General features: G+C 35.8%; 1 protein-coding gene across 2 annotated transcripts in view; it reads right to left on the minus strand.

Annotated features, from left to right (window-relative positions):
- Positions 1–2,731: 2,731 nt before the first annotated feature.
- The window catches only part of ANLN (anillin actin binding protein), a 28,668-nt gene continuing 15,886 nt past the window's right edge, over positions 2,732–15,513 (minus strand). For both annotated transcript variants that reach the window (XM_027665015.1, XM_027665014.1), the window contains 7 exons: positions 14,231–14,269; positions 13,774–13,795; positions 12,633–12,745; positions 7,911–7,997; positions 6,244–6,351; positions 4,119–4,291; positions 2,732–3,725 (listed from right to left, as the gene is read on the minus strand). In XM_027665015.1, coding sequence (XP_027520816.1) covers positions 3,602–3,725; positions 4,119–4,291; positions 6,244–6,351; positions 7,911–7,997; positions 12,633–12,745; positions 13,774–13,795; positions 14,231–14,269 — 666 coding nt within the window. In that variant the 3' untranslated portion in view covers positions 2,732–3,601. The remainder of the gene's footprint in view (positions 3,726–4,118; positions 4,292–6,243; positions 6,352–7,910; positions 7,998–12,632; positions 12,746–13,773; positions 13,796–14,230; positions 14,270–15,513) is intronic.

The raw sequence follows: 15,513 nt of genomic DNA on the forward strand, positions 1-15,513 counted from the left end.
GTAAATATTCACATCACCTACTTTAGGAAACCGAAAGGGAATACGTTCCCTAATTGAATGATTTTTGTTAATAAGGCCCCAATTCATTCAAGGCATCTAGATGTTACCAAAATATCCAGTCTCTCAAGAAATAGTTTCAACTCCAGAGAGTCATGCCTGGCGAAATTATTTGACGTTAGAAGGAAAAGGAAATCTCCCTGCTTTCTGTGCCAATTCTTTCCAAACAACATAACACTCCATGCACCCTGGCCAGGTAGAATGCCTTCTATTTTTTATTACATATTCAGGCCTCTTATGTTTCACTAAATATAGCACAAGGACAGAAACAAATGCATTCACATGGTTTTACTATAGACCAAGTACAGCACTGGCAATAATTACAGAATATTAGATGATTTCCTCTACACTAACATACAGAAGTGTAGCAATTAAAAGGGGAAGGAGAATCGTGTTTAGAAGCCTAATTTTCAAGGCGATTTCATTGCAAATTATTGTATTTCATTTGAGGCTTAATAACACCAATTAAGAATTTCACAAACTGGTAAAACTGAAATTTCCTCAGCTAAAGTAAGCTTCATTGCCCAGAGCAAAGCATTTTTCACTTAGAGACTTTCATATTAGTGAACTTCTTGAATTTTCAAACAATGGAAAAACCCGTTTCTTATACAATTATAACACCTTCTCAGAGACAACCTGAAACCATAGCTGAACCACAAAGCAAAGCTCTCAGGTTTGCCCAGTGCCATTGCTCCATGCTGGACACGGGGTCTCTGAGGGACACCAAGGAATGGGCTTGCCCCTGGCTGGAGTTGCACTGACCAAAGCACATGCCCTCATGCCTTAGAGTTCAGCTCTGCAGCTCCAAATTGGGCTGTATGCAGAAACTTGATCTGTAATGCAGTAACTATCTGCGAATAAAGATGAATTTTGGGCCTATTATGCCATCAGCTTTTACAAACACTGTGTCTATTATTTCAAATGCAAAAAACAGCTGAAGATCTGCACCCCCAACCATCAATCACTTACCCGTACCACTCTAAAAATACATGCCCTATGCTTAAAAAAATGCTGCTGAAAAAGCTTACTTATGCTAAAGCAGTAATGAACTACAAATTCTAGTCTATTCCGTTAGTTGAACCGTCTCCTGGTGTTTAGACTGGTTGAAGATGACAAATACGTGGAGAAGAGAGAAATAAACAGGAAATAAAAAGTTTCTCTTGGAAAGCTAAGTATAGTTCCATGCAATTCAAACTTTACAGCAATATGTATTTCTAGAAGGAATGGTCTGTCAAGGTCTCTTTGGGGTCAGTCGGAGCATGTGAATATAGCAGGGATTATGTCACTGGCTGGGTCCAACACACTACAAATGGGAAGTTTTTTTTGGACTTCACTCTGTAAATGGTTTTTACAAAACTTAGAACTTTGTTTGAAATCAGACAGTAGAAACTATTTTTGAGGTATAGAACATCTAAAGCTACCTAAAGTTATCTGAATTCATACAGTCTGGCCTCTTTAAAAAAGATCTACTACAAACATGGAAAAAATACATGACCAATTTTTTTGCGAAATTCTCAGGTCACCCTTAAAAGAGCAGAGAAGTATGGCAGGAGATGGCACACAGCAGTGCAAGTCAGTAAAGCTGTGAGTGCAGGTTTGCAGCTAAGCTGGCATCCCATGCTTCTGCTGACTGCAGTAGCCCATGTCCTTACCACTGAGAGCTTGTACCCAGAACTCACCACACAGGTCAGCTTTTCTAACTTGCACCACCTGTTACACTTTTTACCTTTCCTTGATGAGGGATAATTACTTTTTGGTCATTGAACTAACACAGATTGGTTTCTACAATGGATAATAGCCCAATCAACCTAAATAAAATATGTTGTTCCCTTGGATACATCCAGTTCAGTTCTTAGAACCTTTCTGTGGACTCATTTGATAATTCAATATTTAATGATTTTTAAGATCCACTTGGAAGTTTAAGAAGACAGCCTACCACATACCCAGCATGAAATTTACCCTTGCACTGTCCCGTGCTGTGTTACTCTCTTACTCTGTCTCCGTCACTAAAGAAAAGAACAATCTCTCCTCTTCATGTCTAATGAACTGCTGGACATGGACAACCTGGCCTTTCACTACAAAATTTGGTGCCAGCTACATCCGAGGCCTCAAATTATCTTCTCAAAAAAGTGGAATTGTGATACACGTACAAAATAGAATCCTTTCTCAAACACTGTGTGGATCCCAGCACTACTTCTTTAGCTTACAAACTAGTGTTTCAAATGCATAGAAAATGCTATGAGAAAAGCAGGTGGTGTGTAATTTTTTATTTTAAATGAATAAAATAAATCTCAATACACAGTTTGGAAATATTTAAAGACATAAAGGAAAAAGAAAACGATTTAAAAGCAAGTACAAAAGTGGCAGGATGAAAACAGTATAAGCTAACAGAATTTAGTGTTTTGAGTGTGAATATGTAACAGCAACAGCAATTTCAAGTGTTCCACTCCTGCATTTGCAATAGTGAAGTAATGAGCTGGTATTTCACTAAGCCCAGTGAAAAGCTGTGAAAACTGCAAGTTTTAACTGAGAAATTTTGCCATTTTGATGGGTCTCAAGTACTGCTTTTCTATGCATTTGCGCACATGTCTGTCAAGGGGAGGAAGACCCGTACTTTTGGCCAGCAGAGTGTTAGTTGGTACATAGCAGCTTTGTAAAGTCTTATTATAAAAAAAAAAAAAAAAAAAAAAGCACTTTTACAACCTATTATCCTATTCCTGGTTCTCAAATGGAGAATTCCAGTTTGTACAAACCACAAGTCCCAGGAAATACTGATGCATACAATCCTAAACCTAAATTTCTCTCTTAGATTTTTTTTTTAATATAGCAGTCCTAACAAAAATATTCAAGACTTTTCATTTCTATCAAAGTGCAATATACTGCATACGTAATTCCACACCTGCAAATCACATAGTGTACATGCCATGCACTTACCCATATTGGTTTGTATAAGAAATTGCAAAAGTAGTATGAATATGTTGTGCATTTCTATTGTTCTGACCACAAGGATGCTGTAGAAGCAAGAAATATCTATACTGCATGTTGTAGAATAAAATTGACTAGTAACGTCTATATCTGATCCTTACAAAATACCCCAACAAACCCTCCAACATTAAATCTGGTACTTCAGCAGCATCCCTGTTGGAGTATTTTGAGTTATTGTTTCTTTCAGGGAGCTGAGTTATCTAGAAAGTTTATTTTTCACTAGCTTGCACCTCCCTTCCTGCCCTGAAGTGTGATTTCCTGAAATAATTTAGTTGTTTAAAGGAGAAAATGTACCTAGTTAGAAGACTTCCAAAAAAGGAGTTACATAAATATTAAGAAACAGCTAATTGCTTCCTACCATACTCAAAAGCTAGGAAGTAAAAAAGTTTTAAAATTTTTTAAGCGAAATAAAAATACTGCATAACACAGTCCTGTATAATGTTAAATACTCTCTCAATTTAAAGCATAAGTGACCCAGAGGACTTCCCTCATTTCAGTTCTTTTCATGTTTAGCTAATGAGGATTTTCGCATATTTTCTTCATATTTCCTTTCCAGAGTTTAAAGCTTTCCAATAGGTTTGTAGCAGGCATCAGGCTGCCACATGCGAAGGTCAACAAGGACTTGGTTGAGCTTTTGCATCCAAAGGTTGCGCTCTTCTTTAGTATCAGCAGATAGCCAGTTCCTAAAAGGCAAAGAACCCAGTGGATTATTCTCCACCTCCACTTAGTTATTATGAAAAATGTCAAACTGATCAACCATAGAAGCCCAAATAGCAGGGGAAAAAATGAAGTCAAACATTCCACAGTCCTGTTACCAAGCCACCTGGCACCTCCACTTCTAGAAAAGTGGAGTTCTTTGTTCTTAGAATACTGAAATGGAATAGAAAGACAAAATAGGTCTAAAAGTGAACCAAACAGCTCAAGTGCCATCTGAAAATCTTAGCATTTAAATGAGCTTAGCACTGATATGAAAAAGTTGTAAAGCTCCTATGTTACTAAAACTATCACATGAGGTAAAACACCATCCCATACACATCCCATAGCCTCCCACAACCTCCATGATTTTATGCACTCACTTGGTAACACAGAGTGTGTCTCTGCATTGGCTGACTAGAGTTTCTCGGTCATCTTCTCTCTGAGGTCTGACAGTTATTAGTTCAAAAGTGTTGGGACGGGCACAGAACTCCCTGTTGGCAGGTTCAATCTGATGGTTGGTACAGTTAGCCAAGTTTATGCGGCCCAAAGGATGCTGAAAGTGAAATAAGTTCATCAGTCAAGGATGCTGCAATCAATTCTGAACAACATATGCTTTGACAATTTTTGCCATTTTAGGGCCATAGCTGAAAGCAAGATCATACAGGCAATGGAACATGCTCTGCTCAGCCACATACAATACCACTAACACATCTATCCCTTACCAAAGTCTTAGGCTACACAAAGATGTACCTCCCCTTTATTCCTTAGAATGTTTTAACTCTCAATTTCAAGGAGAACTTTGTAACAAAATCCAAACTGATAAGAGTAAACCCTGTGAAAGCCTATAGAAAGCACACACTATAGGGATCCTCGCATCGTTCTTGTCGAACCCTATAACCATATATGGATTCATCTTCAAACATTCAACTAAGGCACCTAAGTCTCGAGTCCAGTTGCTTTAGCTCCCTCTAGTCAAGACATAGGCCTCTTTGAAGTTTCAAGGCAGTCACATATAGGTATATGCTGACTATAGAGAGAAGCTCAGCTGTGCACCTAAAGTTGGTTACAGACCTTGGCATTGATTCTTCATGCCTGCAGAATACCTCATCAGGGAAACATCACAAGCTACTCTTGGCTTGGAGAAGAATTTGCTATTTTTTGGGCAGGCTTACTACACTATTTCATAGACACTTAAAATAACCCAAGTTCAGGAAAAAGGAGGACAGTTCCACATCAAGGAACATTATGGAAAGTGTTGCATGTTGGTGATACATGTACAGCCATAGGAAATTTATTTTAGAAAAAAAAGCATTTTGTGATTTAAAGCACTCATGGCCTAATACCAATATATCTGAGCTACCTCCATCTCTGCATGATGGAACAGATATAGTAGGATTGAGGGGAGGCATTTAATAAGTTTAATATTGCTGTGTATAAAAGTATAACAAAAGAATACAGCTGACCCTTTCTCAGAACAACAGTCAAACAAGTCTAGAAGATTTTCAAGAACAGAATCAGGAAAACAAACCGAAGCCTCTCTCTTGTAGACAAAAGCAAAATAGGAACCTTTTTCTTGTTTAATCCAATTAATTTTTGCCTATTTTCTATTACAGTGGGTAGAGATTTTTCCCTCTCTTCTAGAATGAGAAAAAAGTACATTGATATACTTTGGCAATGTCAACTATCAGCATATGGTCTTCTTCTGTTAGCAGGGAAGAAACTAAACTCAAGCATCTGGATTGGCATAGAAGACCCAAAAAGACCAGTTTGCCATAGAGTTTGGGAATGAAAGTGTTCTGCCAATAATCTTAACAATAAAATAAATTAAAAGCTTAATGGTAAATAATTTCAGTGAGTCAGAAAAACCCTCTTGAAAGCAGTCCTTACAAAGATCTGGAAATATTTTAGCACATGCAGAGAGAACAGGCTAAGGAGACAGGAAGGTTCACCTCAGTGACAGATGAACCTCTGATTTGTCTCATTAGCCAGACATTAACTTGGTTTCTGTGAGAACAAAGAAGCACTGGTTCCAGTTATAATGTGGAACTGCAAGACAACAATAACCGCAAATAAGATAGTCCCCAATTACAGCTATGCTTCTGCAATATAGAAGGATTGCCCACTCTAATTCTTTATCATATTGTTAGTCATATTTTGTCTAAAACTTAAGGCAACTAGATAGTCTGCTTATTAAGCTGTACAAGTTTGATCAAATTCAATTAAATATAGTCATTTGATGAGCACAATGGAAAGCCTTAAGACTAAAGAGGAAATTAAATATGGATCCTCTTTCGCTTTTTCCCTTTCCCACTAGACAGAGTGGTCAGCTTCTAGGTTTGCCCAGTTAGTTCTGATTTATAAAGACAAGACCCCTCCATTCCCCAAGGAAGCTTTATGAGCTTGAATACTTTGAACATCTTTACCAGTTTCAAGCCTTAAAAATGAACAGGTAGTTGTGTAGGGTACTACGGAACTTTAGACTTGAGCTTTATAAAGTAGCATTACCTTTCGTTTCTCATCATCTGGGTATGTCCAATAAGAGATACAATTTCCAGACAGCACACACCACCGTCTATGCCATGCTCCAAATCCACTGACATCTTCAAACATAGTCTTAAAAAAAAAATAAATAAAAAATTGTCTTAAAAAAAAAAATTAAAAAAAAATAAAAAATGGGGTAACATTATACCTTGAACTTGGTCTGTACTTGACTATTTTGCTACCAGATTGGTTCTGCAAGTACAACCTGTTATAGGAGTACACAAAAGTGAAGGAAAAAAATTATACTGGGAGAGCCTTCTATTAGCACAGAATATTTTCAAGATAGCATAGAAAATGGGCTCACATTATCATTCTTAAGTCTGCAGCCTCTTGCTCAAAATACATCTACCACTGCTGTTTCAAACTATACCAGGTTTTCATGTTGATGGTGGCCAGCATTCCCATTATTTAAAGATAATGGAGGGTTCCTTATAATAGATACAGTATGAATAGTTCACAAAACACATATAACAATTTATTATTATTAGATATTTAAGTCATCTTTGACTTACAATTCAGGATTACAAAATATCTGGCTAATCAACAGGCCACACTCAGGAGCCCAGTCAGTTTAAAAGAAATTAGAAATTGATTTTTAAATGTTTGTGTTGGCAGTTCTTTTACTGGATGAAGGATTTTGTCAATTTCAAGCCCCATTTCCTTAGTACTGGAATGGAATGTTTAGTATCTGACTTGTATTTCTGATCCCCCTTGAACTTGTATAGAACTTTTATTTTCCAATTAATTTGTGTGTGTTGTGTTTTTCACTCATCACAATTCAGTTTATAATTTTTAATGGTGCAGGGAGTTTCCAAACCCTTACTCTGGAGAAATTTAATATGCATGTACACCATTCTTCCAGTTTGATATATTGTATAGTGGAAGCAAATATGGACTTTCTTAAATTAGTACACAGAAATATGGGGCAGCAAATACCATAAGCATGAGAAATGTTTGCATCTAATGAAATCTGTTCAACTTCAATTAAGTGAAGGGAAAGGAGACAGGAAGCAGTGTCTGAAAAGAGTCCTAACAAATTCTGATTTATGAAAACACCAAAATAACAGCAAACGTTAATGTTGTGCTGAAGTATTTCCCTAGCACATTTACTGCCATCTGCTGGACATCTCAACAGCTTCACCTCTTAGGCTCAAGTATTGGCTGCATTTTTGAAGTTCAGTTTTAGAGAGAGAACTGTTAAAGATGTTTCTCGAAAAAAAAAGTACTGTCACTTCCTTGGCATTTCCAAAGGTTGTGAACACAGTGGAAAAAAAAACCCCAATCTTGCTTTCACTAGACTCAAAAAGACCAAACCAAAATATCTTGTAAAATTTTCTGCCACAGAGATTAAAATCTCATTTTGTATCACAGATTAGAGCAAGAGAAGGTTAATTTAAGTTTAAAATAAGAAATTAACAGAGTTTAGAAGAGAGAGACACAAAATCTTAAAAGGTAGCTTTAACTTAGTCATGTTTAAAAGATAAACTAGGAAACATTTGGGGTCTGGTTCAGAGAGGGGAAAAAATATCAAGCCACTTTTAAGCTTCAAATACATGTGTGAAGTTAAAAAAGTGACTACATTTAATAGGACCTGTTATTCACAAGGAAGAAGTTTCAAGGGAATACCTTACCAAGAACCCTTTTTCTTCCACCAAGGAGTCCACTTGGCATTTCAATTTTAGATATATATGACCTTCCAAAGGGGACAAAAAGGGAACCTGTAAAAAGTAAAACAATTAATCATTTAATTTTGACACCTCCCATCTCTTACTGGTTCAAGCAAGCCACCTGCACCAAGATGTTAGCACTGTCTTGCTCCTAGGATCTTCAGCCAGAAAGCAGCAGTCAGTCTTAAGCAAGACAGTAATAATCACTTTTTGTTTCAAGTTCATTTAGAAGCTCTTTAAGAATTATTTGCTTAGTAGTTTGCTCAGGACATATGGACAAACATGCATTTTCTCTATAAAAACAGGCACTCCAAGCATGGTTAGAAACAACAGAAGGCACCAGTCCACACCCTGCAAGCTTCTGCCTCAGCTTGACATTAAATTGTTCGGAAAATATCAAAGTGAGCTGAAACAGGAATGGTACTTGGATACCATAAGTATTTTTAGCAGATACTGATGTAGTAATGCCTACTCAGATAAGTCTTTGTATTAAAAAAAAAAACTAGCAAGGGGAAAAGTAACGAAAACAATTCTTCTCAACAATTCTTCTCAACTGGCACTCAAAGTGTTAAAGACCTGTGTTAAGTAATTTTTAACCGAAAGAGTTCCAAGTCCTATCTTCTGCCACTGAAAAAAAGGAAAGCAGCTAAAGTATTGTAACTAGAGGTTGGTTAAATAGCTATTTGATAGTCAAGAGTTTTTAGAAGAAACATGCAACAAAGTCTGCCTTGGGACTTCACCCAATCCTTCCTACACATAGTACCCCATTACACTGCCTGCTCCTACGAAATCACACCCCTTCTTTTATTTCCCCCCATAAGGAAGCTAAGAGACAAACTGCTAATACAACAAGCAAGTTATGGCATTCTACATAACATATTTTGTTGCTAATCTAAATAAGCAATACTGTTAAGAATCTTGCAAAAAAACCCCAACCAAAATAGAAACACGAATGCTTCTGATAATAAAAAAAAAATCAGAAAGATAAATACTATTAAAAATAATATAAATTATATATTATTACATATTATAAAATAAGACAAATTACATTAAAAAATATAGTAGAAACAATGTTTTCTCATAGTAGAAAAAACCAGACAAGTTGACGGTGCTAGTCAAACACGAAGAAAGAACCACTTGCCAGGGAATCAACATGTCTACATTGCAATGAAGTAGCTCTTAAAGCCACAGAATCAATGTCAATCAAATAGAATTAAGTACTGTTAGTAGTTAAGATGAACAAGAGTCACCCTCAGTAGTTAAAAGTGCACATCTGTAGGCCTCAGTGAATCCTGCAAAACACTAGAATACGTGTTGTGGCTAGAAACAAATTGCCTTCAAATTTTAGACATCCTGAAGCTTCTTTCCAGACGTGATACACACGTGCACAAGCAGGTGATCGAGTTATTTTTACATGTTAGATCTAACTATCACAGCATACTCAACTCTACAGTATAGCACAGACAAATTCTGAGCATCAGGTAGGAGCCTGCATGACCATTTGAAAAGCAAACAATAGTAAAACATTCCCACATAATATAAATAAGTCGGATTTTTTATCAGCAAAGACAACTATAACCCTACATTGCTACATCAGGGAACACTAACACTGGCTTATATTCTAGCAAACCACAGTAAAATCCATTTCTGAATGAGGGCCTCAGGGACATTTGGCCATTCCCCAATTCAAGTTCGAGGGTTTTGCATTCCTTTCTGGTTTATGTCAGGACAGAAGAATCTATCTAATGGATTATGAAGTTTACCAGTGAAGAGCTGTGTGACAGTAAAGCAAAGAGGTTGTATAACAAACAGAACATACAGTTTTGCAGAACCTGCAACATCATTACTAATTACTAAAGCAGGTCTTGAAACACTCTCCTGTACACATAATGAGAAAATATTACATTCTACTTATCAATCTATCCCTTTCAAAGGGATGGAGGTGATGAAAAGAAAGCTAGTTGTCAATATCCAGGTAGATGAAGAAAAAACTAAAACCCATGGCTAGGCTAGCTTGCATTCTGGTGTGCTCATTCAGGTGTCTGTCTTAAGCAGTTGTCCTACTGTCATAGAAGATTATCTGTAAAGGTACTCAAGACAACTCAAGAATTTGAAAAATTGTTTTTTAGGAGACTTTTGATTAAAAATAGGAGATAAGTACTAAAATTATCACTTGCTTAATTTTGAGCAAAAACATAAATTTCTCTAAAACACTTTCTTCTGATAGACTCAAGTAAGCTATTAACTAGACAAAACTATTTTCAGATGTTAAAGACAAATTATTTCTTTTAAGTGTATCAATTCACATAATTCCTAAAGCCAAAAACGCATACACCAAGCAAAATATTTTAAGTGCACATTTGTGTACAAATAAAAAACCCTCACATTTTAGCATGTTTAGTATCTTTAAAACTTCAGTTCTTTATGATCACTTTTTGCTTAAAAACCAAAAGTCTTGCTACATCTTGCCAGAACAAGGTCTGATTAGAATAAGAAATTAGATATCTAGGTCCCAGGTGATTTTAATTTTCTTCAGCAGCAACAAGTTGAGTTAAACCAACATTTAGGCCACCAGTCATTTTTCTCTGGTTCTCTTATCAATGGAGTAGCTGATTCTGTGTTCTCTGCAGTTCATAAAGAAGCTGGCCCAAATTTTCTGACTAGCAATCTTTAAGAGACACATCAATTTGTTTTGAAGTAAAAAAATCCCTCCTCCAGTGACCTAGGAAGACAAGAGGCACAAGCTAGTTAAGGAAAAGCCCTAGGCAGCCTAAATAACTTTGAGTTCTAGCAGCATGCTTATTACTGTGAAAGATAAGGGGGAGAATTCTGCAAGTCTTAAAGGTTCCTAACATCTTGTGTTTAGTTAGTAAATCTTCATAAGCGTTTTCCTAGAAAAATTAAAAGAAGTTGCAAAAAGGCCAGACACAGATAAGCAACATGCACTAGAAAGCAGTTTCCTATTTTAAGTTATGAACTAAAGGATTATAGCAACCTTGTCCTGGAACATATAGCCCAACAGTTCTTTTTCCTCCCCTTCAAAATTTATCTAGGGAAAAAAGAAATATGCTCAATGCAATTAGTGTAAAGTTAAAGTCTAGAAGAAGAAAGGACACAGTCATAAATGAGTATATTTTGGTCCTTTCCTACCCCGAATTTGAACAGTATGTATAAAAGAGAGGAATGAAACAAAAACCCACTGTGACAGTAGTTTGTTCCTCATTAGAAATGCATGAAGCAAATTAAAAAGCAGCCATTGGTACAGCCATAGGCCAAGTCAAAACTGAAGATTTACTGACATGATAATTTAACAAAACCCAAGTGACAAACAAGATTTCCCCTTTTTGTCAGATAACTAAGACTGCACCTGCAAAAAATTAACCAAGTGATAGTGCCCTGGAATTCTATTTAAACCTTGTGCTTGTGCTACAGTCCAGGAGTCCTAGTCCAGTGTCCTGTCCCACAGAGTAAACTGAAGAAGTTCAAACCCCAATTGCTGGTTGCAAAAACTGATTCCATTAACTCCAAGAACAATGAGTTTCCAATAAGCAAGCCATACACAAAGATTTCTACACATGGTTCTGGTTAACAGGAACACTTATGCTGAAGAACCAAAGCTGAAAAAGCTCTGAAATTCACATAGTCAGTAACATCAGTGCAATTCAAGTGTTAAGTTCTGCCAGCTGTTTCCGTAACAGAGTCTGCTTCTATCTGCAAAAAGTAAAAAACTTCTAAACAGCAAGTTGGTATTATTGTTATATTTTGTTTTAAGTCTTATGCACAAACACTACTAGTTCTTGCCATCTCATCTCCCATAAGAAGCTATAATTGCAATAATACTATCAATACACATGATTTAATTAGCCAAGAAAAAAAAAGTTATACTAATGATGCTGTTTGGATAGATAAAGCTGTGATTTAGTCCTACCATAAACTGTAGTAACTTTTGAATTCATTTAAATTAGCTTAAGATAGCTGCTGGCATAAACACCTATTAAAATAGGTTTTAAGTATTAGATATTACAAGGTTAAGAGATCATAATGAATGTAAAAATGTATTTTTTAAACTTTTGACGGTAAAAGCAAACCAACATTATATTTAGACAAGGAACTAATGCAATAAAACTCAATAATAGCTCTTTCAATATTAAGATTATTTGCTTTTACAAATTTAATTGGGATATGAAAGGAAAAACTTGTAATCCTAACTATATTCGAATGGTAATTTTTAGGTCAATTAAATGAAGAAAAGTTCAAATACTTCATTATCATTAAAACACACTAAATGTCTTATTTAGTGATAACTGCAAGGCTAAGAGCAACAAACAATACGAAGATCACGTACAGAGATGCCAACTGCATACATCAATTTTTTTGTCAGTGAATGCAAATCAGTAAACAAATGCCTTCATTATCTTTGCATAACCACACCTTACACTGAGCTACAGAAATGAAAGAGCATCTGGCATAGTAATGTAAGTTTTTCTCCATTGTATCTCAAATTTACTTAATTTCATATGAATGAAGTATAACAACTATACATAAATTTTTAATGTATAAATAACATATCTATAAACCTATATGTTTCATTTGTAGGATGGTAATTTTGCCTGAAAACAGTAGGCCCAGACTCATTCATTTTTCTAGTAGTATGCAATTATCTTTGGATTAGTAACCAGTAATTACCTTGTCCAATGCAAATTTGGCATTTCCTACAGAAGACAGCGAGAGCTTGTGGGATCCAACAAGGATGAAATTAGTACTGCGTATAGCATTTGGGCCACCTGGACTGGCCATGGCTGTGGAGAAAGAAGTTAAAGTGAAGTCATAACACAACACACAGTAAGGATGCTGCAAGGCTAAAAAAAAAAAAAAAAAAAAGAAAAAAAAAAGAAAAGGCTTTAATTGTGCTTCTGTATGCATGCCCTACTCAGTACTCCAGGGGAAGCTCTCTTTGCAGTGCAGCCCAGCAGGACATTCAGAGAGAATCCTGATGCACACCATTCCTCCCCAGTAGATCTTTTCTTTCACAAAGAAGTCTTGAAATATCCACAAAGGAGAAAAAGCATTTTAAGAAGTCTCAGAAGGACAGAGAGCATGCTAGGGCATGCTACAAAGCATACACATCCTGCGGTAAGAACATGCCTTTTAAATCCCTCCACCTCTTCTCAAATGACATGCTGCAGTCTTCTAGAATTTGTACACATTTTTTTTGCATTTTTAGCAATAGAAACACAAACTGTAGCTCAGGCACAGGAATCTTACTAGTAGCAGTAGCATGGTAGACATTCCAGAGTTAGTTCATGAGCTCCTTACTGTTGCAATTTGTACTAAGGCCAGCTCAAGTATCTCATACTCTAGTCATACAAGTGTATAACACATTTTTATGTAGTTAGAAAACCACTCAGAGATGCTGTTCTTCCCTTCCCTCGAGTCAGAAATATATAAATGTTTAACTGTGTTATTATATACACTACACACAAACAATGCTTTAGGATCTGTTTGTATTTTCAAGTTATTCTGTAAAACTTTGTTGACATCAGACTCCAGCTTAAAATCTCAAAATTCATTTGAATTCACATTTTCAGGAAAAAAATGCAAACCATGGGTGTCTGATACCAGATATTGGTTTTGGTTTTGTAAAGATACTTTCCATTAAATTCAGTGGTAACTCAGATATAAACACAGCACCAGTTTCTGGATTGGCAAATTCGGTGCTAATTAATCTGAAATTGTCATCTGTTACAAGTATTATTTATTGATACACTGGTTTTGACAGAAAGTGTAGATTATTCATCTTGGCATAAAATGTTTAAACTTTACTTACCTGGAGTAAGAAGGTTGCTTTTCTAGAAAGAAAAATAAAGAAATAAAGGCTTAAGGGAAAAGTAATTCTGACAGTTTCTACAAAAGACAAAGCTGGGGTAGAAAAAAATTACATTTGAAATACTTAAAAAAACCCCAAAACAAACAAACAAACAAAAAAAACCAGAAAAAAACCACCAAAACACAAAAAAACCACAAAAAAATCAAACAGAAACAACTTGAAAAGAAAGTCCAAATAAATATGTAGCAACTGCATATTTCCAGTATTACATGTTTAGAGCTGTTATCTATTTCTTGAGCTGATAACTGAAGAATTTGGCTGAAAACTGGGCAGTTTATAGAGTTTTAAGTAAGGGACAGAAAGAGCCTACTAAGGGCTCAGCCTTATTCAGTGTGAGAATATGGCCTTTGGAAGGAGTCATAAACAGATCTGGTTACAATATTACACTCATACTCACAGAGGTAATAGATGTTAGTAATCTCTTTGGAGTAATAACCTACAAAAGAATACAAGAAGGTAATGCATTTGCTACTGAATTTGTCCACCATATTAGTGTAAAAATTAAACAGTGAAACTACTGAAGGCTTATCTAAATAAATTTTGCTTATTTAAAGGTAAAAGTCAACAATAAAAGTACAGAGATGTTCCATGTGCTACTGTTATAAATAATCTATTATTTTCAAATCAAAATCTAAAAGTTTAAATGAGATTGTATATTAAACATGAACTGGAATTATGTACTCATCTTTTCTTGAAGTGGAAGGAAAAGTCTAAGAAACTTGTCAAAAAGCAGATATAGGACACCATTGGCAAACCTGCAACCCTACATAAGCAACTAACCCACAAAATCATTCAGTTTTAAATAAAAATTCCTCTAAACTTCAGCACAGGAGAGAATAAGACCCTGGACTTGAAACTTTTATTAGAGGATAGGTAGAAACATGCTTTCACTGTGCCAAATGGAAGTAAAGAATAAAGAAATGCCCTATTTCTGTTTGCAGAGACAGGATTTAAGTACTCATTCCAAATGTTTTGAAAGACACTTAAGTTTCTTGTTTTCATTAAGTGATGTATCTTGACAAAGAGGAAATCAGACCTGAAGTCATTAATTCACTGTGTGGTCAGCTATTGGAATGATGAGAAGAAAAATACACCCCACCTCTACTCTTCCCCCCCCCAAAAAAAACCAAAACAAAACAACAAACCACCACCAAAAAAAAAACCAACCAAACGAACCACCTCCAGAAAGTCACTGGCTTGTTTAGGGTTACATATCCTTAATAAAGCACAAACATTTGATACCTGTGCCCTATCCAAGCTGAAATATTTTGTCCAAGGAGTTATTAAAATAATGTTTGCTTTAAAAAACCAAGCATCTAATGTTTTTTACTTAACACCAATGAGAAAGAAAGTTTTCAGTTGATATATAAAATCTTTAAGACAAATCAAACTCCAGGGTAGGGCATATTGACTGGTGCAGTTTAAGTAAATGGGAGAATAAGGGCACTAAATCACTATCAGAGGCACCACACCTAATAAATAAAAGTTTGCAAAGCATAACATTTTGCAGAACTAGTAAGATTTCTTCTCCTTCCCCTCCAATATATTTCAGATTCAACCAAGTACTGTATCTAAGGTCCAATCTACTAATTGCTGCAGGTCTCCATAATCCATCTGTCGTTGCAGATGTTCCAAGAAAGAAGGAGAGGAAAAGCAAGCAACAGATTGTCTAGCACTATT

Source organism: Corapipo altera, unplaced genomic scaffold (assembly GCF_003945725.1).
Source record: "Corapipo altera isolate COAL_440 unplaced genomic scaffold, ASM394572v1 89, whole genome shotgun sequence".
Lineage (NCBI taxonomy): Eukaryota > Metazoa > Chordata > Aves > Passeriformes > Pipridae > Corapipo > Corapipo altera.